Raw genomic sequence first — 23837 nt, 5'->3', positions numbered from 1 at the left:
AATGGCAACTAGGCAACTACAGTGTCAGAGGTGCAATAAGGGAATGAGGAGCAGTTTGTTAATGATCACCACTATTCAAAGTATCTATAGAAGTGAATATTATGAGCACAGGACCAATCAAGAGCTAATACTGCAGTTGAGGGAGGGCCCTTCAGCGCCCCTCTGGTCCAAGGGCCCCGATGTGGTCGCAACCTCTACAACCCCTTTTGCTACGCCCCTGCACACATGTATATCCAGTGTAAAGTGTCCAGTGCAATGGCTGTGCTAAAGTAAGGAGAGATCAAATAGGTCTCAGAAAACAAGTGTGCCCATAATAGTCATTACATATGTATTAGTAAAGTGCTCAGTGCAAAATGTATGAAAGGAAACTCACCCAGTTATGGCATGCAGAGAGGGGAGAAGGACAGCCCTACAGGCTCGTAGCTCCAGCTGCTTTGGAGGAGGGTAACTACAGAGTGGGACCTCCCCATTAGTAAACCCCCATCTGTCACCTAATTGCTGCGTCATTATGTCTGGGCGCGGCCGCGCACAATACGCATAGCTAGCGCGCTCTGTGTCAGAGCACGCTGCCTACGCATGACGCTACTGTGGGTACTCGTCACTGGACACCGCCATGCGCCTACGCATTGCACAGGCACAGACCTGTGGTGTCCCGCAGCCAGCCCACACTGTCGGTAATACTAGAGTCCTTTGGGAAAAACATATGTAGGAATAATGTATTAAATAATATAATAATGGTACTGCAAGAAGGAATATTTACAAATGAAGAATAATCACAAAGTTAGTACACGAAAATGTAAAGAAATCTTATATTTAGATACAATAGGTTAGTCCTCTACTGCCATCCAGTGGTTAGAATCCCATCTAACACATCCAATGGCATATATCATAGTGTTAGGCAGCCAAAGTGAGTTCAGGAGAGCACAATGCCACATAATAATAAGAAATCCATGAAGAGCTTGAAAATTGGGTCCAAATTCACCTGGAATGAATCAGTGATTAATAGGGAAACACTGAGATAAGATAAAAAAAGACGTATTTCCCCTATTCAATAACTTGAAAAGGGAATAGTATACAATCATGTAGGGGGTGAAAAACACACCATACACCCTCACTTCACAATGAAAGGTTCCAATCCATGAAACAAATGTTAAATTGTGGAAAATGGTGTAGATTATGAAGAGGTAGACTCCATGTTGCTCACCTCAAAATGGAGTTAAGAGACAAGAAAAATAGGAGAAGAACACACAAATAAGTTGGTGATATTAAGGAGAAGGAAATATTCCCATATGTGTGTGAAAGATTAAACAAATACAAAAAGGGCCATACTTACTCGGGCTCAAAGTCATTATCTATACAGGGTGGGCCATTTATATGGATACACCTTAATAAAATGGGAATGGTTGGTGATATTAACTTCCTGTTTGTGGCACATTAGTATATGTGAGGGGGGGGGGGGGACTTTTCAAGATGGGTGGTGACCATGGCAGCCATTTTGAAGTCGGCCATTTTGAATCCAACTTTTGTTTTTTCAATAGGAAGAGGGTCATGTGACACATCAAACTTATTGGGAATGTCACAAGAATAACAATGGTGTGCTTGGTTTTACCGTTTTAACGCACTGGTGGCAACTGCAAAAAAAAAAAAAAAAAAAAAAAAGACCTAGAGCCCGTTTTTAAACGTGCTTGAATCTACTAGTTTATACATATATAATTCCAGCATGCAATGAGGGGCGCTGCTTACTTGCAGTTTTTTTGGGGGGGTTTATTGTACTGTTTTTAATTGCTTTTATGGGATACGTCCCTTAATAAATTGTTGACATATTTTATAGATACTCATTAGTTGGATTATTTATTGATTGATATATATTCATATAATTGGGCCTTCACAGCCAACAACCTTGAAAGGGTGTCTTTCTTTGTTTTGATTTCGTTCTGCATGTCCAGTGCCGTATGATCTAGGTAGGCTATTTTAACGTTGACTGGACTGTCCAAAGAAAAGGGCGTGCTACGGCACTCTCCTAGGCTGAGCCTCATCTCAAGCCGCATGGCCCCTTAACCTGTGGGAGATGAGCTCAGCACATACAGTGCTGCCCATAATTATTCATAGCCCTGGCAAATTTTGATTTAAAGTTACTTTTATTCAACCAGAAAGTCATTTTTTTTACGGGAAATGACACAGGTGTCTCCCAAAATGGTGACAATATACAAGAGGCATTATTGTGTGAGAAAAAAGATTTTTCAGCTTTCATTTATATTTGAGAAAAAATTGTCCAGTCCAAATTTATTCATACCCTTCTCAATAATCAATAGAAAAGCCTTTATTGGCTATTACAGCAATCAAACACTTCCTATAATTGCAGACCAGCTTTTTGCACGTCTTCACAGGTATTTTTGACCATTCATCTTTAGCAATGAGCTCCAAATCTTTCAGGTTGGAGGGTTTTCTTGCCATCACTCTGATCTTTAGCTCCCTCCAGATTCTCAGTTGGATTCAAGTCAGGACTCTGGCTGGGCCACTCCAAAAAGGTTAATATTGCTGTCTGTTAAAGGAATACTATCGATTCACATATTTTTTTTCAATTGACACAGGAATTGTTTGGGAAGTGCTGCTAAGTAGTGGTGTATACATTTTAGTAGCAACTTCTTTGTTTACTGTTAGCAAAATACATTCAAACTTTACTGACGCCAAAACTGACGACTGACTGAGCTATGAGGAGAGGGGAAATTCCCCTCACACTTTATCAGTTAACTCTGTGTGTAGCTCTGTGTGTGACAGAGAGAGACAGGACACAGGAGCTGCAGCTGTTGGGAGCTCTGTTTCTGACTGAAGTGTCTGAAGAGAGCAGAGGAAAAGTAACTAATTGTCACAGCTTTTTCATACTGTTTTTGCTTTCAGAGTTTGATATGTTTGATATTTGCTTTCTGCAGTCTGATATGCAACTCTGGCTGTGCATTGAAGCAGACACCCCTTCTGCAATTGATTTGTCCCAATATAGCTAAATCCTACCCTCAATAAATTACAGTTTTTGCCACTGATATTTACCATGAAAAGTAGGAAAATGTTTACACAGCTACTTAGACATTATTTGCACACTGTCATTTTAGAACACTTGGGTATCGATAGTATTCCTTTAACCATTTCTTCACCACTTTTGCTGTGTGTTTTTGGGTCATTAACATGCAGAAATGTCCAATGATGTCCAAGGCCAAGTTTCTCTGCAGACTGCCTGATGTTGTCGTATCCTCATCTATTGCTCTTTTTTTCATGGTGCCGTTTACTGTGGTTAAGTTACCTGGTCCATTGGCTGAAAAACACCCCCACCATGTTTAATAGTGGGGATGGTGTTCTTTGGGATGAACAGCAAACAAATATATCAGTACTCCGTGTTTCAATAAGCACACTCTTTATTGAGCCATCCGTTTCCACAAGGTAAAGCCGACAATTGTTTTGTTGGCCTCGCAGGGTCCCCCTTTATCAAGGCGTGTGGTTATAAACATATAAACTTCAACAAGCAATATACATTGCCATACCTAAATACCCCATCCCCAACAGTGACCATAATGGTGATGTCATCTCTAATGAATGCAAAGTAAACATAATCCAAAATCATGATCATACTTGCAATCAAAAGTATCATGAGAATTATGATGCATAACAGTGCGCTCAGTGCTACTGTGTCCTTGAGTTCTCACCTGCCCCCGTGTTTCTTGGTCCAGCTCTGTGTGGAAAAAAAGAGGATAATTGGTACCATCATTCAAATACCGGTAGCCGTTGCTGTCTGTAAATGACAGCTTGCTACTCGGTATGCGGGCAGGGTCTTCCTCGTACGGTGTGCATGGCTCCTCCCTCTCCGGCTGGCATCAGCCAATGGTAAGGTTTGTTTTCAGCGTCGCTATCGACACCGATGTGCGCTAAGGATTGTGGGTAACAAATGACGTCGCTGAAGGGGATGCGCTGAGCGCGGACATCTCGCGAAGCCAGCTACCAGAGTGGTTGCCATAGTCACTAGAATGCTATGCGTCTTAAAGGTCGCATCACATTGCAAATAAATTGAGTGCAGTATCAGGCACCCGGACTTTATCTGATGGTGTGCCCATCCACAATCTTTAGATTACTTTTTTGGGATGAAGGCTTCACCTTTTTGATGCCAAATGAATAATATAGGTAGAAAAAAAACAAAAAAAAAAAACGTTTTGTAAAAAATAATACCTTTTTAATGGATAACTAATAGAGTTAAATGATGCAAGCTTTCTGGGATCTAGTCTCCTTCTTCAGGCATATTTCCAGATGTAAGCTGAAGTAAAACACTGATGCAGATAAATGGTAAACACGAAGATGACAGTTGTGCTGGTTACTGTTTATCCGTTAGGTGTCAGGTGATCAGCAGGCTGGAGCCAGTGAGTTAGTGCAACCATACATGAAATCCAGCAGGTTTCTGAAGATCATGAAGCCAAATCAATTATGTTACATAAGGTGTCATGAATCCTGTTCCTACAATTTAAACCTTCTGTTAATGTCTTGAACATTTTTATAAATTTGTACTCAGAAATTTTTCTTGATTGATCATTTTTGAAGTTACCCTTAAAGGGAAGGTTCAGGGTAACCTTTAAAAAAATAAAAATCCATATCCACTTACCTGGGGCTTCCTCCAGCCCGTGGCAGGCTGGAGGTGCCCTCGCCGCCGCTCCAGAGGCTTCCGGTCGTCTTCGGTGGCCGACCCGACCTGGCCAGGCCGGCTGCCAGGTCGGGCTCTTCTGCGCTCCAAGGACGGGCTCTTCTGCATCCCACGCGGGCGCGCTGACGTCATCGGACGTCCTCCGGGCTGTACTGCGCAGGCGCAGTAGTTCTGCGCCTGCGCAGTAAAGCCCAGAGGACGTCCGATGACGTCAGCGCGCCCGCGTGGGACGCAGAAGAGCCCGTCCTTGGAGCGCAGAAGAGCCCGACCTGGCAGCCGGCCTGGCCAGGTCGGGTCGGCCACCGAAGACGACCGGAAGCCTCTGGAGCGGCGGCGAGGGCACCTCCTGCCTGCCACGGGCTGGAGGAAGCCCCAGGTAAGTGGATATGGATTTTTATTTTTTTAAAGGTTTCCCTGAACCTTCCCTTTAAAGAAAACCTGAACTGAAAATTAAAAGTCAAAATAAGCATACACAAGTCATACTAACCTTCCTTGTAGTCTACTCCTCGGTGTCTTTCTCCTGTCCCGCGTCCTGTTTGTTCACTGTGATCAAGGGAATTTTCTGTCCTCCATTTTGAAAATGGTCATTACACCATAACAGCTTTCTGGTCAGCACTGTTAAACTGTAACATCGTCCACTTGAGCCATAGGGAAACATGGACATTACCTGGTACATCAGTTTTCCTCTCAGCTATAACTGACAGCAACTGATATTTTACTGACAGCAACTGATATATTTCAGATCTGACAAAATGTTGTCAGAACTGGAAGGGATCATTGTCAGAAGAAAATGGTGAGCTTCTGAGAGGAACTGATGACAAGGTAACTATGTAATGTTCATTTGAAGTTACCTCGTGTGTTTATTTTAAATATTTTTACTCAGTACAGGTTCTCTTTAAGAACAAGTACTTTTAGATCTTGCATGCTGTGTCCTGGTTCACAGAAGTGTTGGCCCACTGGTGTGTCCATTTCACCCTTATTAATTTGATCCTGTCTCCCTCCCTGCTGCTGCTGTCCAAAAGGAGGGAATAGGTCCGAAAGGAGGAAGGTGAGTATTGAGAGTTCTCACCCGCTGTCACTGTCCTCCAATCACATTAATCATAGTTTGCAAAAAGGAAAAAAAAAAACATTCGGTCCCAAAAGGGTTAATTGCTTTACATAGGTAGGGATGGTCATTGAGAGGCAAATCATTTTGAATTGATGCAAATAATCATGAGTTACAGTACAGAAGAAGCCGTCTTGTTTTGAATTATAATCCGGTTTCCTTGGTTTGATTTGAAACAGGAAAAGTTCAGGATGAAATTGACAGAGTAATTGGATCGACAAGACCCCGGCTAGAGCACAGGAAGCAGATGCCGTATACAGATGCCATCATTCATGAGATTCAGCGATTTGGTGATATTATACCCCTGGCTGTACACGCAACTGCTACAGATGTCACATTAAGAGGATGCACCATTCCTAAGGTAAGAGCTTTTCACCAGCATACATATGAAATCGCCACTGGGAGACTTGGGCGCAGGATACAGCCGGTATATGGCTGATCCTGCTGCTGCACAAGTCCCGACCGCGTTAATTATTATTCCCCCTCCAGGTCCACGTGGATGATGAGTAATGATGTAGTTCGGCTTCCAGCTATTGTTGGAGGTTGAATCACAGTGTTTTAAAAGTAATTTCAGCTCCGTCCTCTAACGGCACCCAAGTTACTCACTTCCTATGAGGGCCCGTTTCCACTTGTGCGGTGGGAATCGCCGCAGTAAAAATTTGCATGCGGATGCGAATTTCGCATGCAGTTATATGCGAATTTTCATGCGAATTCACATACGATTTCGCATGGATGACGATGTATGCAAATTTAACCATGACAGTGCCTGTGTGCTTTTCCATTGATCCCATGCAAAATCGTATGCGAATTCGCATTAAATTTGCATACCAATACCACATGCAAATTCCCTATTAAATACATTGTATGCGATTCACATAGCGGTATGCGGTATGCGAATTCTGATGGCTCTGCCATGCAGATTTTTTCTGCACAGAAAAACGCAAAGGAATCCTGAAAATTGGAAACCGTCCCATCCACTTCTATTGGCTATGCGAATTCGCATGCGGAAAACACATGCAAATTTGCGATAGTGGAAACAGGCCCTCACGGTTTATGGTGGCTCTGGCTGCGCCAATATCTCCTGCGCTGTTATTACAGCGCTCATTTTCACCACACTAGTTTGTTTCTATGGCCAAAGTTTCAAAAGTGAATAATAAAAACGGACCCAGTGATCTAAAATGGCCAAATAAACTTACCTGGGGCTTCCTCCAGCCTCTCATAGTCCATGAGGGTCCCCCGTCTTCCTCAGTTCTTCCCATGGTGGCTCCGTTAGAGTGGCGAATTCAGCCAAAGTCGTGCGCAACTGCATGGCCCCTCCGCACGCCTGCTGGCATGAGCGTTCTGCGCATGTGCAGTTGATACTATCAAGGACCGCACTGTGCAGAAAGCTCACGCCGACATGCATGTGAGCGAGACGGGCGTGCAGAGGGGCTGTGCAATTGCTGGAAGCCAAATTATTTCATTCCCCACCATCCATGGCGGCCTGGAGGGGAAATAGTATTTAATACGGCCGGGACTTGTGCAGCAGCAGGATCAGCCATATACCGGCTGTATCCTGTGCCCAAGACTCCCGTGCCGATATCTCTCGTACGCCGGAGGTCGGAGGATGCCGAGGGACCTCACGCACTAGGAGGTGCTGGAGAAAGCTCCAGGTAAGTTCATTTGGCCATTTTAGATTACTGTTCAGGGTCCCATTAGGGTTATTTTTACATCAGGTTTGCCTTAAGAAATATTTTGAATCTGTAAACACACAAACACAGCTGACTATATACATAAGACACATGACTGTGTTTTTCTTTCCCACAGGACACCGTAGTTATCGCATTGCTGTCCTCTGCCCTCAGGGATAAGGCCTACTTTGCAAGGCCAGACGAGTTTTTCCCAGAACATTTCCTCGATTCGGAAGGGAATTTCAAGAAGAACGAGGCCTTCCTACCATTCTCACTCGGTAATATCTGACATGTCATATCTGTTAGATTATTCCAGTACCCCTTGGTTGGTAAAATTAAAGTGGACTTGAACTCTTGCACAGGACACAAGGAAAACATTGAGAAATGCACCCGTGTGTATTTAGAGAGTTTAGCCTGTTTAACTCCCCCTCATTTGTGTCTAATCACAAGTTGTAATTTGATCCTCCTCTGTGTCACATGACTGCCACAGCAGAGAGGGCAGATAAGCTCATTTAAAAGCACAGGATGTTAAGAATATGTCTGCTTCCATTAATCAGGAAGTAGAAAAAAGTGCAGATTTATTTTAGGGTTAGTGTCAGCTGTAACAAAAATGTTTTTTGTTTAACCACTTGACGACCATAGGCTTACACACCCTAAAGGTGCATACACACATCAGACTATAGTCTTTGGAAAATGAAAGATCACAGACCAATCTTACCACCCTTCATGTAGTATGAGAGCCATACTCTACACAGTCTTTTCTATGGAGCTGAACTCCACATCAGAAAAAAAATCTTTGCAAGATGCTGCACACACAGATGCTGTGCAGACACAAAAGATCAGTATCTGCAAAAGATCTGTTCCTGCCAAAAATCCATTCCTGCAAAATGCAATGATAGTCTATGGGATCTGCAGATCATCATACACACATGATTTAACTGACATTCATCTGCAGATCAAGCAATCGTCCGCAGATCTGAAAATCCATCCTGGTGGATCTGATCTGCAGATGAATGTCAGTTAAATCATGTGTGTATGAGGATCTGCAGATATCATAGACTATGAATGCATTTTGCAGGAATGGATTTTTGGCAGGAACAGATCTTTTGCAGCTACAGATCTTTTGAGCGTGTGCAGCATCTTTGTGTGCAGCATCTTGCAAAGATTTTTTTCTGATGGGGAGTTCAGCTCCATAGAATAGACTGTGAAGATATGGCTCTCATACTACATGAAGGGTGGTAAGATTGGTCTGTGATCTTTCATTTTCCAAAGACTATAGTCTGATGTGTGTATGCACCTTAAGGACCAGGCTATTTTAGACAATACAGGGCTGTGCAGCTTGGTCAGGGTGCTGCATAGCCCTGCAACAAAGCACACACGATTTTTACCTCCTTTTAGTGCTCTTAATAGGACACTATGCCTGAGGTCTCTGATGGCTGCTACAATTTTTTTTTCTTTTTTATAAGAAAGGGGAAGTTTTCTCCTCTCTCCTAACTCCCCCTAGCGCCCCCCCGTGCCGTCCTTATCGCCATAGGGAGGGGATCGGCACTTATCCCCGCCTCTCATAGGCATCAGCTTATGAGAGGGCTCCATCCGCCAGCCAATCCGGGGGACAGCCGAGTGTCTGCAGTACAACACTGCAGGAGATCGCATCGCTGTACAAAGGTAAACCAACTGGAATTACTTCCCCTTTCGGCGGAGACCGGCGATCGCGGCTAGCAGGCTGATCACGGAGCTCCGTGAACAGTCAGGGAACGATCGCGCATACACGCACACGTTCCCTGCCAAACTGCAGCTCAAGGACTTCATGCCAATCGGTGTTAGGCGGTCCTGGGGCTGCCAATGCGGTCACGCGTGACGCGGTCGTTAGGTAGTTAAAGCTTATTATGCTGTTGCGTATCCTTTACAGCAGAGAGGTCATTCTGAGTTCAGGTCCGCTTTAACCTCCCTGGCAGTAAGCCGGAGCTGAGCTCGGGCTATGCCGCGCAGGAGGATTTCTCCGGCCCTGGTGGGGCGATTTGGCCCATTCAAAGTGCTGTGCGCGCAGCCAGCACTTTGCTAGCGGCGCGCACAGCTTGATCGCCGACGCTCTGCGGCGATCGCCCGCACGCAGCGGCGAAAGAGGGCCCCCCCCGCCAGAGCCCTGCGCTGCCCGGACCAATGAGTTCCGGGCAGCGCCATGGGCTGGATCGGGTGCGCCTGACGTCAGGACGTCGGCTGACGTCCATGACGTCATTCCGATCGTCGCCATGGCGACAGGAGAAGCCAAACAGGGGAACGCGTTATATACGCGCTCCCCTGTTTGCTATTAGTGCCGGCGACGATCGCACTATAGGGACACATGCGCCCTCTAGTGGTGTTTCATGTAGCTACCACTCTGGTAGCTTTACATGAAACAAAGGAAAAAAAAAAATTTTTGCCGATTTGAAAAAAAAAATTAACTGCCAGGGAGGTTAAGTTCTGCTTAAAACAATTATTTCTACAGGTACAGAAAACACACACAATTAAAGTGATCTATAAGCTGAATGCAAATTGTAAACAATCAACATATGGTACAGATCAAGGGCGTTAGCAATAGCCATAGCAACTGCTATGGGGCCCTGGAGCAGAGGGGACCAGGTTTTACCAGATCATGTGTTCAATTTTAACTTTCCTTTGTTTCTCCACCCTCTGACTTATGGTGCATACACACGTGAAAGATAAATGAAAGATCACAGACCAATTTTACCCCCTTCCATGTAGTATGAGAGCCATACCTACACAGTCTATTCTATGGAGCTGAACTCCCCATCAGACAGAAACCTTTGCAAGATGCTGCTCACACAGATGCTGTACACATTCAAAAGATCAGTATCTGCAAAAGATCTGTTCCTGCAAAAGATCTGTTCCTGCAAAATGCATTCATAGTCTATGAGATCTGCAGATCCTCATACACACCTTGTTTAACAGACATTCATCTGCAGATCAGATCCACCAGGATGGATTTTCAGATCTGCAGATGATTGTCTGATCTGCAGATGAATGTCTGTTAAACAAGGTGTGTATGATGTGATCTGCAGATCTCATAGACTATGACTATGAATGCATTTTGCAGGAACAGATCTTTTGCAGGAACGGATCTTTGGCAGACACTGATCTTTTGAATGTGTACAGCATCTGTGTGTGCGGCATCTTGCAAAGATTTCTGTCTGATGGTGAGTTCAGCTCCATAGAATAGACTGTGTAGGTATGGCTCTCATTCTACATGGAAGGGGGTAAAATTGGTCTGTGATCTTTCATTTTTCAAAGCCTATGGTCTGATGTGTGTATGAGCCTTTAGTCTCTTAGCTCAAGGACTATACATAGTGTACATTGTGCGGGAATGTAAATTGCCCAATCAACTCATATCCATAGTGGTGGCGTTGCTCAAAAGTTGTGTTCTGGGGGGCCCCATGGAAATTTTGCTATGGAGCCCGATGATTTCTAGCTACGCCGCCGGTACAGACAATAAAACCAGTGTAGTTTCCCCCTTTGGAGGCATTCTTTCTCTCGAGAGCACCATATACATAGCTACGTCACACTGGAGAGTACATTTGAAATCGGCGCCGGTAGACTTGGGCGCAGGATACAGCGGTATATGGCCGATCCTGCTTCTGCACAAGTCCGGGCCGATTTAATTACTATTCCCCCTCCAGGCCGACATGGATGTTTTTAAGCAACCTCGGCTCCGTCTTCTGACGGAGCCGACGTTACTCACTGAGCGCTTCAATAGGAATGATTCCTATTGAAGTCTACGGAGGCGCCCAAATCTAGCAGCGCTGAAAAGCACTGCTCCGCACACTGGAAGCTCCGTAGATCTTAAATTGAACATAAATGTGTATTCCTGGCTGTCCTGCTGATCCTCTGCCTTTAATATTTTCAGCTATAGCCCTTGAACAAGCATGCAGCAGATCAGGTGCACTGGATTAGCTGCATGTTTTTTTCAGGCGTGTGACATGGGAGACCAGGGTTCGAATCTTGGCTCTGCCTGTTCAGTAAGCCAGTAATTCAGTAAGGAGTTCATTGGGCAAGACTCCCTAACACTGCTACTGCCTACTGAGTGCGCTCTAGTGGCTGCCTCGCAAGCGCTTTGAGTCCGACAGGAGAAAAGCGCTATACAAATACTGCCATTATTATTCTGACACTGATACGGCCAAAGAGATCAATCAGCAGGACTGCATGGCAACTGGTATTGTTTAAAGAGACTCTGAAGTCTCTAAAAAGCGGTTTTTATTTCAATAATCTGTTTAATAGCTTAGCCCTAACTAAACCACCGCATCTCCGCGGATATAAACTATCTAGGTACTTATCGTTCGCCGGGCGCATCCGGCAGGTGGCGCTGTTGTAGCTACTTTCGATGTGCTGTTGTAGCTTATTTCATTCATAGTTAACGTAGTACTGTGTGAATGGAAGCGCCGCAGGTGGCACTAATTACATTGATACGGCACGTAACAATACAGTGTCAACAGGAACTAATATGTATTTCAAGTGGCCTGAACTGTCACTTAATGGAATTAAAATGAAGGCGGCGGCAATTTAACAGATGAAGCCGCCGCCTTCGTCTATTCTTCTTCTATTCCCCCTTTGCCCTCCTCTCGCTTCTATAAAATGCTGGCAGCTGGAGGGGACACGCATGTCCCCACAGGCTGCCAGCATTGTATAGAAGCGAGAGGAGGGCAAAGGGGGAAGAGAAGAAGAAGAACAGACAAAGGCGGCGGCTTTATCTGTTAAATTGCCGCCGCCTTCATTTTAATTCCATTAAGTGACAGTTCAGGCCACTTGAAATACATATTAGTTGCCATTGACACTGTATTGTTACGTGCCGTATCAATGTAATTAGCGCCACCTGCGGCGCTTCCATCCACACAGTACTACGTTAACTAAGTATGAATGAAATAAGCTACAACAGCGCCACCTGCCGGATGCGCCCAGCTAACGGTTAAGTACCACTATCTAAATCCCCCCCCCCCCCCCCCTAACACGCCCTCCCTCTCCCCTGCAAAATCCACAACTTTCTTGGTTGTGGATTTTGCTGCCCTAAGCGCTTCCGTGTGAGGCCGGGCTATGAGCAGCAGCCCTGCCTCACATGCGTCTGTCAGCGGCGAATCTCCGCCCCTCTCCCGCCCCTCTCAGTCTGCCTGCGCTGAGAGGGGCGGGGGAGAGGCGGAGATCCGCTGCTGACAGACGCATGTGAGGCAGGGCTGCTGCTCATAGCCCGGCCTCACATGGAAACGCTTAGGGCAGCAAAATCCACAACCAAGAAAGTCGTGGATTTTGCAGGGGAGAGGAAGGGCGTGTTAGGGGGGGGGGGGGGGGGGGGGGATTTAGATTAGTTTATATCCACGGGGATGCGGCGGTTTAGTTAGGGCTAAGATATTAAACAGATTACAGAGATTTAAAAAAAAAACTTTTTTTTAGAGACTTCAGAGTCTCTTCAAAGGAAATAAATATGCCAGCCTCGCTTTAAGGGGCCCATACACTGGTTGATTTCAGACATCGATCGATTCTATGGAAATATGCATTTTTATAAAAATATATATATATTTGGCAAAAAAAAAAAATCTACGATTGGGGAAGCGATCAGACCCCACCAACAGACAGCTCTGTTGGGGGGGAGAAAAGGGGGGGAGGAATCATTTCTGTGCTGATTTGTGCAGCCCTGCAGTGAAGCCTTAAAGATGCAGTAGCCAAATTTGTGAAATATGACCTGGTCTTTTCATTCTGAAATCTATTGGAAATCTGTTCCTAGTGTGTGGCACACATCAGATAGATTCCTGTCAGTTTGGACTTGACATGCATCTGACAGAAATCTGATGATCGAATCTGCTGCAAATCTATAAGTGTATGGCCACCTTAAGACCTGAGGCAAGGGGAAAAAAGCTGAGATGTATTTACCTGGGGCTTTTTCTAGTCTTGTGAAATCTATCATGTCCCTCACTATGCTTCCGATCCCCTCCAGTGTGCCATATGTCCCCTACTGAAGGATCACCACCTGCAACCACCACCACCTGTGACCAGATTTTTGTGGGCTCAACCTGGGACAGGGTGGCGGGGGAGTTGAAGGGGCCGCGCCGAAAAATGGGCGTGGTCATGACATTCTCTGGGCGGAGCTAACGTAATGATGTAACAGCGAGGCATAAGAAAGCAGTGTTTACGCCATGATGTGGTCAAGTGAGGATTCGCATCATGAGTGTGCAAAAACTGTGTGATGCTATTTAATAGTATACCGTAACCCCAAAAGCAGCAAACATAGCCAACTATGACCATTAATCACTTCACCACTGAGGGGTTTTACCCCTTGAACACCAGAGACATTTTCACCTTTCAGCACTCCTTCCATTCATTCGTCTATAACTTTATTATTACTTATCGCAATTAAATAAACTATATCTTGTTTTTTTTGCCACCAATTAGGCTTTCTTTAGGTGGGACATTATGCCAAGAATTATTTTATTCTAAATGTGTTTTAATGGGAAAATAGGAAAAAATGTGGGATAAAAATATTTTTCAGTTTTCGGCCATTATAGTTTTTAACTAATGCATGCTACTGTAATTAAAACCCATGAAATGTATTTTCCCATTTGTCCCGGTTATAAAACCGTTTAAATTATGCCCCTATCACAATGTTTGGCGCCAATATTTTATTTGGAAATAAAGGTGCATTTTTTTCAGTTTTGCATCCATCCCTAATTACAAGCCCGTAGTTTATAAAGTAACAGCGTTATACCCTCTTGACATAAATATTTAAAAAGTTCAGTCCCTAAGGTAACTATTTATGTTTTTTTTTATTGTATTTTTTTTTTTAATTACAAAAAAAAATAAAAAATTGGGGAGTGTGGGAGGTAATGGGTTAATTTGTGTAAAACTAATGTATTTGTATATGTAAAATGCTTTAGGGTGTAGTTTTACTATTTGGCCACAAGATGGCCACAGTGAGTTTGTGTTCATGCGACTGTAAGCATCCGGAAGGACGCTTACAGGAAGCACTACGAGGCTGGGAAAATCACTTTCTCATAGAAGCAGCAGATCATTGCGGGGGCTTAGATCAACGAACGGGAATGGATTTTCCCAGACATTGATCTCCGGGTGAGCGGGCAGCGGCGTGCACGAGCGGCGGGAGCACACGCACGAGCGCGGACAGCAGCGGTAGCGCGGGAGGTACGGATTTCTCCGTCCCTTGGTTTTTTAGGGGGGGAAAAAGGGACGGAGAAATCCGTCCCACGGGGGGTAAAGTGGTTAAATAATAAATGCAGCAAGTTACCCCAGACACCACAAAAAACACAATGGGCAACAGGGCAGAGCAGGGCTATGGCAAGCCCCCAGCACAGATCAGGTTTGCAGCCAGGGTGATCAGACTTCCCCTTTTTTTTCCCACTAGGGGGATGTCCTGCTGGGGGGTCTGATTGCCGCCGCTGCCGGCTATTTGTGCCTAGTGGGGGGTCCTCAAAGCCCCCCTCCGCAGCAATATTCCCCCTCCCTCTCTCCCCTTCTCCATATAGGCGGTACAGGACAGCGGTCCTTCCTGTACCGCCTCTGATAGGCTTCAGCCTATCAGATGCCGGCGATGTCCGGCCAATCAGAGGCCGGGGATCGCCGATCTCCTTTATGGCACTACTGTGACAGCAGCGAGCGCCGTAACATGTAGACACCGGGGATTGCGTCCCCAGGTGTTTACATTTAGCCTGGGAGCCGCGATCGGAGGCTCGCAGGCTGTTCACGGAGCCCCCCGCCGTGAACTGACAGGAAATGGAGCGGCCGTTTCCATGGAAACCCAGGTGCGATCAGCCTCTGCCGATAGGCGTTGGCTGGTCTTTAAGTGGTTAAATCTTTACAATCGTCCAGGTGCAGAACGTGATCCAGGAGTCAGTTTCTGTAGCCGCAGCTAACCATGACCAGTACACCTTTCAGAGGGGGAAGCGGCATACTGGAGTGTATTGGATGCACATCGAGGGACCTGATGTACTGTGGGGGCTGGAAGAAGCCCAGGTTAGTAAATCCCAACTTTTTTTCTTTGCCTTGCGTATCCCATAAAGAGAAAGTGTAGCGAAAAGGGGAAAAAAAATAAATCAATACATTGCAAAGTGAGAAGTTAAAAAATAGAAGAGAGATCAAGAAATTATTGATATTTGCCCTGTTATTTGTTCATATTGTTTGATCCACAATCAGCCTGCAGGTCATCATCTTTACTACTGGCAGACATCAAAAAAACAGACAGCAACAACTTATCTAAAACCACACCCCCTAACAATATGGTAGACTAATTAGGGCCTGTTTCCACTACACACAGATTGGATGCAGAAAAACTGACTCCAATGAATGTCTATGGGAAAATCTGCATTAAAAAAAAATCGCGTTTAGTGGAAATAGGCCCATAGGCATTTATTGGAGTCAGTTTTCCTGCATCCAATCTGCATGTAGTGGAAACAGGCCCTAAAAGGTTTTTTTTGTTTTTTTTTTAAAATAGATATACATATGGACAGGGGGAAATACTGGTTGCGTGGCAGTTGTAAACAGCTGTTATTTCCCACAATGCAACGAGGCTCACAAACAGAAAACTGTCAGGACATATGTGCTGACATCACACTGTGGGAGGGGTTTCACCACAACATCAGCCATGCAGACCCCCTGATGATCTAATTGAGAAAAGGAAAAGATTTCTCATGGGAAAAGGGGATATCAGCTACTGATTGGGATGAAGTTCTATTCTTGGTCACGGTTCCTCTTCAAGGGAAGGTTCATGCTTGTCCTTGAGGGAAAAGTGTGTGTGTGTGTGTGTGTGTGTGTGTGTGTGTGTGTGTGTGTGTGTGTGTGTGTGTGTGTGTGTGTGTGTGTGTGTGTGTGTGTGTGTGTGTGTGTGTGTGTGTGTGTGTGTGTGTGTGTGTGTGTGTGTGTGTGTGTGTGTGTGTGTGTGTGTGTGTGTGTGTGTGTGTGTGTGTGTTCACAAGGGGAATTCTGCAGGAATATTAACAATAATTGACATCATCAGGAGCCACAAGAAGTCAGCATAGGAGACTAGAGTACGTCGCCTGCGCTTACTCTGCATCCCCCGAGGGGAGTGAGTTCTGGAACCAGGTGGCTACCACCTCAGAGTTATTATTTATTGTATTTATAAAGTGCCAACATCGTACGCAGTAATGCACAATACATAAATGGGGTAACATACAAGGGGGGACATACAAGAAGCTCACAACAAAACAACATCATGCAAATGTCTTCGATAACAGTACGTTGTCATAGGTCAAAATAGAGACTATTCTACTCCACAAGAGGGCTGACTGACAGTAAGATTGCATAATCAAGCTGGAAACACTAGAGGAGGGCACCGCCAGAGGCTTACAATCTAAAGGGTGGAGGTAGAGACTACAGGCGCGTCTGTTGATAGGGTGCCCAGCAGAACATATTATGGTGCTGGTGTAGGGGGGTATGAGAGCATGAAAAGGTGAGTCTTGAGAGCTTGTATGAAGGTATTAAAGGTGAGAACGAGTCTGGTGAGAGCGAGTTCCAGTGAGGAGGCAGCTCTAATGAAGTCCTGCAATCGTACATGGGAGATATACGCGGTGGAACTAGGTGCAGGCCTTTAGAGGATCTGAGGGGGCGGGCCGGTATGTGCCTCTGGACAAGATCGGAGATGTAGGTCGGGCAGGTCCTATGCACTGATTTGTAGGCCAAGCACAGAATTTTAAGGATTGATCCTAAAGCCGATGGGGAGCCAGTGTAGGGCTTTACAGGGAGTCGTAGAGGCGCTGCAATGGGAAGTTTATCAGTCTGGCTGCCGCATTCATTACCGATTGAAGGGGGGCAATACAGTTAGCGGGAAGGCCAGACAAAAGATGTTTGCAATAGTTTAGGCAGGAGATAAAGGCATGGATAAGGAGTTTAGTGGTGTCAGGGGACAGGTAGGAGCGGATCCTGGAGATGTTGCAGAGGTGGAAGTAGAAGGATCAGGCAATATTTTGGATGTGGGGTGCAAAGGAAAGTGCAGAGTTAAGGGTAACACCTAGGCAGCAGGCTTGAGAGGTAGGGTGGATGGCAGTGTTTTCGATAGTAATATGCATACCTGGGAGGGGTGCCGCTGTGGGGAGGGGTGCAGAAGCTTAGTCTTCTCCAAATTAAGCTTCAGGAATAGGGCCGCCATCCAGGAGGAAATGGATGTGAGGCAGGTGGAGACTTTGTCCATGGTGGAGTTGAGTGCAGTGGGGTCCTCAATATTACTGGGGTCTAAGGGCACAGATGTTATGCCCCTATCAGTGCAGTTCTAAACAGATGGAATCATTCTATAGTGCTACATTTCAACATTTCTGTAGGGATGATGTAGTGAGGCAACAACTTCATATGTGGTCGGCGTACCACCAAGTTACACAGTACTGCTCGCTAGTTAGGAGATACAAGAAGACAAAGATCATTTTTTACACAGGATTCCAACACCCCCAACATTTTTGGGGATGGAGTTCTTCTTTAATAACGCATAATAATCAATAATGGGCTCTTGAATTCTATTTTCGCAGGTAAGAGAAGTTGCGTTGGAGAGAACTTGGCAAGGATGGAGCTCTTCCTGTTTTTTACATCATTGCTGCAGAACTTCACCTTCCACGCCCCTCCCGGTGCTGAGGTGGACATCACCCCTTGTACAGGGTTTACTAATGCCCCCTTACCACACAGTGTCTGCGCTGCATCTCGCCACTAGAATGAAACCTAAGTGGTCTAGCAGCCAGTCATACAAATGTAATGATATATAATGTACTGAATGTGATTGTTTAAATGCATTGTTCACTTTTGTAGAGGAAGCTCTGCTTTAGTGTGCGAAACATGTAGTCACTTTAATTCTGTAAACAGTTTAGACTGAGTCAGCAGCCACTCGACCGGGCTCTACTAGGGTATATACCATTTTGAATAAAGGTGCTACCTTAATTTTGGTTTGTCTGGTATACAGCACTCTGTTCATAAGTCAATATTTTAGAGAGTTGAGAACCAACGTTTTTATTGTTAATATAATAAAAGTTATGTTTTAGCCTAGTCCACCATACTTAGCATTTGTTCCTTTAGGTAGAAGGGCCACTCCCCACCTTTATCGGTTCTGTACTCTGTACACTGCTACAGAGGATTCCAGCACTCATTACAACAACAACAACAACAACAACAAAAAGTTTCCAGTGTGAATGACACCAGAGGCTCCCATGCACCAACTTGCTTTTAAAGTGACTCCGAGCTCAGAGTAAAAATAAAATTTGAACTTACCCGGGGCTTTCTCCTTCCCAGCCCTGGTCGGGACGTCCCACGCCGGCCTCCTGGCTCTTCTCCCGGCGGCTGTCCGCATAGCGCAGACAGGCCGGTCCCCCGGGCGACACTGGCGAGTGTTGGGCCTTCTCCTTCCGTATACGGCGGCCGGCGTGACAGCACGGCGCATGAGCGGTTTAATCGCACATGCGCCGTGCTGTCACGCCAGCCGCCGTCATGACGTCATTCGTGACGTATACGGAAGGAGAAGGCCCGACACTCGCCAGTGTCGCCCAGGGGACCGGCCTGTCCATGCTATGCGGACAGCCGCCGGGAGAAGAGCCAGGAGGCCGGCGTGGGACGTCCCGACCAGGGCTGGGATGGAGAAAGCCCCGGGTAAGTTCAAATTTTATTTTTACTCTGAGCTCGGAGTCACTTTAAGTGTTTCTGTCAGGCTGGGGAGGCATACGTTCTGACCACCCAGCACAGCGAGGCTAAGAGCTGGATAATGGAAGAGACTACACTGGGTGCCCAGAGCAACTGCAGCTCTGTGCTTCTGATAAGACGAAATGACAGCGCAGTGTGATGTTGTGCTGCTCTTGCGAAAGCAAACATTCAGACAGATACAAGACAGACTGGAGTAAGGTAGCCAATAGCAACCGCAGCAATGGCTACCTTGCAAGGATAGGACTAGAAGGACAGAGGCTGACAGAATGAGTGCTTGCTAATCTAGTCACTTGCCTAAGTGACAGCAAGCATTCACAAAGACAAGAGTGAGGTAACCAATAGCAACGCAGCAATGACTACCTCGCAAGGACAGGACAGAATCGTCAGACCATAGCAGAGTCAAAAGGCAGGCAAAAGTAAATACACAAATATACAATAGATATGATTTCCTAGTGAATTAGGCTGTCTTACAGCTATCAATGAAACTACAAACGACTGACTAACATATGTATATATCGGCGATATACCGATATATAACATAAGCAAGGAAGACTGGCTAGGATCTGGAGCAATACAGCGAACAAGGCTAGGCAATACAAAATCTCTATACTAGAAGAAGAAGTAGCTCCACAGGATAACTGAACTAAGACAAGGAATATATTCTACAATAACAGGGGACCCAGTAACAACTTAGACAGAGCTGAAACTATGACAGGCCGGGGTCTAACAGGAGAGGCAGGCTTTTATGCTGGCATCAGCCAATGGATGCAGGCATGCAAATCTCCACACAGCTGAATGGTAATCACTCAATCCTGTGCTTGCCTGAATACCATTTGCTAGCTGAAAGACCATCATAACAAATGCATGCAGTACTATGCAAGAACATGCATGCAGGAAATCCAGGGCTATCTGGCTGTAGTTCAGCTGTAGTAAACCATTGGTGGAATAATGACAGCATTCTGAGCTGTCCAGAACTGCAGAGCAATTGCAAATGACAATGTGACTCATTGCGAATGCACAATCGAATGCAGACTGACAAACCAGAACTGTCCATTTACGGCTCCACCTGCAATGGACAGAACACGCCACAGGAGGAATCCTAACAGTTTCTGTTTAGAGCATAGGATCAACCAAAGCCTAGAATAATCACACAATAAAAGGGGAGGGGGAGCAGTGGCGTACCTAGGGTCTTTCACACGTGCTGCTGATTATTTACAAACACCACACACAACAATCAGACTTTTTTTTGGGGGGGGGGGGGGGGGGGAGAGAGGTGCTCTAGTGGTACTCCATGTGACCATCTCTGCGGTCTAGTGGTCCCTCCCCATGTGACTTCCCTGGTGGTGCAGGGGTACTTCCATATGACATCACTGGTGGTGTCGGCGGGGGCTGTCATCATTCCTACCACCCTCTCCATAGTCCCCCCCCCCCCTCCTTTGTCCCCCTGCTGTGTAGGGCGCAGTGCTTTTGAGTGAACCTCACCTGACCCCAATGCATCCATGCTACACAGGGACCGGCAGCTTTTTGCCTGATCTCTGCATGCTGCGTGTAATTACTCGACATGCAGGAAACAGGAAGTAGAGCGAGCAGCCAGCTGCCGAGGAGCATTGACACATCTGGATCAGGCAAGATTCACTCATAAGCCACACCCCTGCACCTGTATTCTTCAGGGGGAGACTGAAATAGGGTTTGTGGGGAGAAAGGATGTTGGGCCCCCACCCCACATCTCCAGACTCCCCAACGCTATTCGACAACACCAGCTGGAGCCTTGATCGCGTCTGCCCAGGAGTCACCCCCTATATGTTGACGCCTGGTGTGGCCCGCACCCTGAATGAGAAATAAAAGTGCCAGGAAATTTTGGCACAGGAAAATAGCCGATAGTAAATATTCTGCTATTTTAAAGGGGCAATTCTGCTAGAAAAATTTTGGTAAAGGTGGCAGATATTTTACTACCGCTAATCCTACTCTCACACAGAGCCCTCCGATGCATAACCCTAACCACCCCCTTTTGATGCTTAAATCTAACCAACCCCCTGCCACTTTATGGGCTGTCAGTCTACTGCTGCTGCTCTCCCACCCCAGATCAGTTTCAATTAATTTTTGGCAAAACTTGAACCAAAATTACGATCAATGAGGTATGTTGTGCTATACAGGTGAAACACGAAAAATTAGAATATCATGAGAAAGTTAATTTATTTCAGTAACTAATATATAGCTTTTTTATTGGTTACATCAAATAGAGCAGAAGGTACAATGAGAGACCGCTGTTTTGAGTAATCAAGCTCTTTGTCAAGTTGAGTTCAACTTAACAAAGAGCTTGATTGCTCGATATAGCGGTCTGTCGTACCTTCTGCTCTATTTGATGTAACCAATAAAGAAGCTATATTTACAGCGGTGGTACCTGCACGACTTGATTCCTGCACCTACGGCTCCAGTGGTGTGGAAGGCCGTTAGCCTGGGAACACCTTCTCCTATACATGGCTGCTGTCCCCTCAGAACTACTGAGCCTGCGCAGTACAGCCCGGAGGACGTCCGATGACGTCAGCGCGCCGGCGTGGAACGCACAATGGAGCGCAGAAGAGGCCCCACCTGGCCGCCGGCCTGGCCAGGTCAAGTCGGCCACCGGGAGCCTGCGGAGCGGCGTCGAGGGCACCTCCTGCCTGCCACGGGCTGGAGGAAGCCCCAGGTAAGTGGATTCGGATTTTTATTTTTTACCAACTGTCCCTGAATCTTCCCTTTAATATGCAGGGATTTTCATGCAATAACCACCCAAAAAGTTAGCACAGGAAGCATAGATCTCACCAGTTAATGCAGGTACAGTACTGACAGTGTGCTTACCTGTCCACATTTCTGTTCAGCCTGCATGATACTGTACCATTGCAGCCATGCACAAGCAAGTCACAGAGGATAGACAATTCCCTCAATAATCAGGCAGCAGCTTACACAGGAAGCATAGGTCTCACAGACTGTTGCTTTTGAGGTTATCCACGCAGGCCCAGAGTAGCACACAGATAGTGGCTGCCAGCCCGCCAATCGACCAGGCTCACGGATCTCCAACTGACGTATGACGCATGCGCCCACCTACCCACTTTCCACTATAGCCAGATACAGAATACAACAAGGGCCAAAACACAGGTTTACTATAACAGAAGTACTATTATATCAGGGTTTACTATACCAGGCGTTACTCACATATACTGATAATGGGGCTTGCTGGGACCTGGACGTTTAGTTTACTCTCCCGGAACCTTCACTATATCAGATTGTACTATAACAAGATTATACTGTAGCGACATAAAAATTGCACTGTGTAGCTTGTCAAGTGCTGCACACAACATCAGTATTACATACATACAGTTAGAAAAAAAATAATACCTCAGTGTTGTTCGGTGTCTATTACAGTTATTTATTTTATGGTATTTTTTTCTCCTATTTTTCTGTTCACATCTGGGATCCAGTTTTTTATGCTAAATATTTTTTCATTTGTTGGACTTTACAAAAATAATAATATTAAAAAAAAAAAAAAAGGTGAAATGCTACAATTCTATATATTTAAAGGGAACCTAAACTGAAAACGATGTGGATTTTTCCTTTTAAAATAATACCAGTTGCCTGACTCTCCTGCTGATCCTGTATCTCTAATACATTTAGCCACAGCCCCTCAACAAGCATGCAGATCAGGTGCTCTGACTGAAGTCCAACTGGATTAGCTGCATGCTTGTTTCAGGTCTGTGATTCAGACACTACTGCAGCTAAAGAGATGAGCAGACTGCCAGGCAACTGGTATTGTTTGAAAGGAAACATATCATTCTCAGTTAAAGGGGAATTGAAGAGAGAGAGGTATATGGAGGCTGCCATGTTTATTTCCTTTTAAGCAATACCAGTTGCCTGGCAGCCCTGCTGATCCTCTGCCTCTAATACTATTAGCCATAGCCCCTGAACAAGCATGCAGCAAATCAGGTTTTTCAGACTTTAAAGTCAGATCTGACAAGACTAGCTGCATGCTTGTTTCTGGTGTTATTCAGATACTACTTCAGAGAAATAGACCAGCAGGGCTGCCAGGCAACTGGCATTGATTAAAAGGAAATAACTATGGCAGCCTCGGTATACTTCTTACTTCAGTTCCACTTTAAGGTTCCCTTTAAAGTCAGTGTTCTCCCCAGGCTGTTTTAGCCAGGTGCTCCCCCCCGCTAGTTTTAGTGAGCACCGGGCTGTCATCGGCTCACCTCCTCGTATGCTGTAAGCAGAGTTGTGCAGAGAAGTTCTGGCCCTGCACTCATCTCACACCACCCAGATACATTTTCATGCCACCCGGCGTAAAAACAATCTGGGGAGAACACTGAAAGTGTACCTGAGGTGAGCCTCAAGACAAAAGTGAGATACTTGCTTAAAGCAGATCCAAGATAAAAAACATATATATATATATATATATATATATATATATATATATATATATATATATATATATATATATATATATATATATATATATATATATATATATATATATATATATATATATATATATATATATATATATATATATATATATATATATATATATATATATATATATATATATATATATCTTTCTTATCTGAAGTTTACACAGCAAATCTAGCTGCAAACAGCTTCAAAAGTTAAGGATTATTTATTCCTGAGATACAATGAGGGCAGTCATGTTCTGCCTGTCATCATTACACAC

The 23837-nt window shown here is 45.3% G+C and overlaps 1 protein-coding gene across 1 annotated transcript in view; it reads left to right on the top strand.

The window, feature by feature from the left end:
- Nucleotides 1-18379, top strand: part of LOC137571249 (cytochrome P450 2K6-like) — a 136132-nt gene extending 117753 nt beyond the window's left edge. The window contains exons 8-10 of the mRNA XM_068280124.1: nt 5963-6144; nt 7590-7731; nt 17977-18379. Of these exons, the coding sequence (XP_068136225.1) occupies nt 5963-6144; nt 7590-7731; nt 17977-18155 (503 nt within the window). The 3' untranslated portion in view covers nt 18156-18379. The remainder of the gene's footprint in view (nt 1-5962; nt 6145-7589; nt 7732-17976) is intronic.
- Nucleotides 18380-23837: the final 5458 nt, after the last annotated feature.

The sequence above is a fragment of the Hyperolius riggenbachi genome, chromosome 4, assembly GCF_040937935.1.
Source record: "Hyperolius riggenbachi isolate aHypRig1 chromosome 4, aHypRig1.pri, whole genome shotgun sequence".
In the NCBI taxonomy this organism is placed as follows: domain Eukaryota; kingdom Metazoa; phylum Chordata; class Amphibia; order Anura; family Hyperoliidae; genus Hyperolius; species Hyperolius riggenbachi.
The sequence above is the reverse complement of the archived record's forward strand: the minus strand, read 5'-3'. Positions and strand labels throughout refer to the sequence as shown.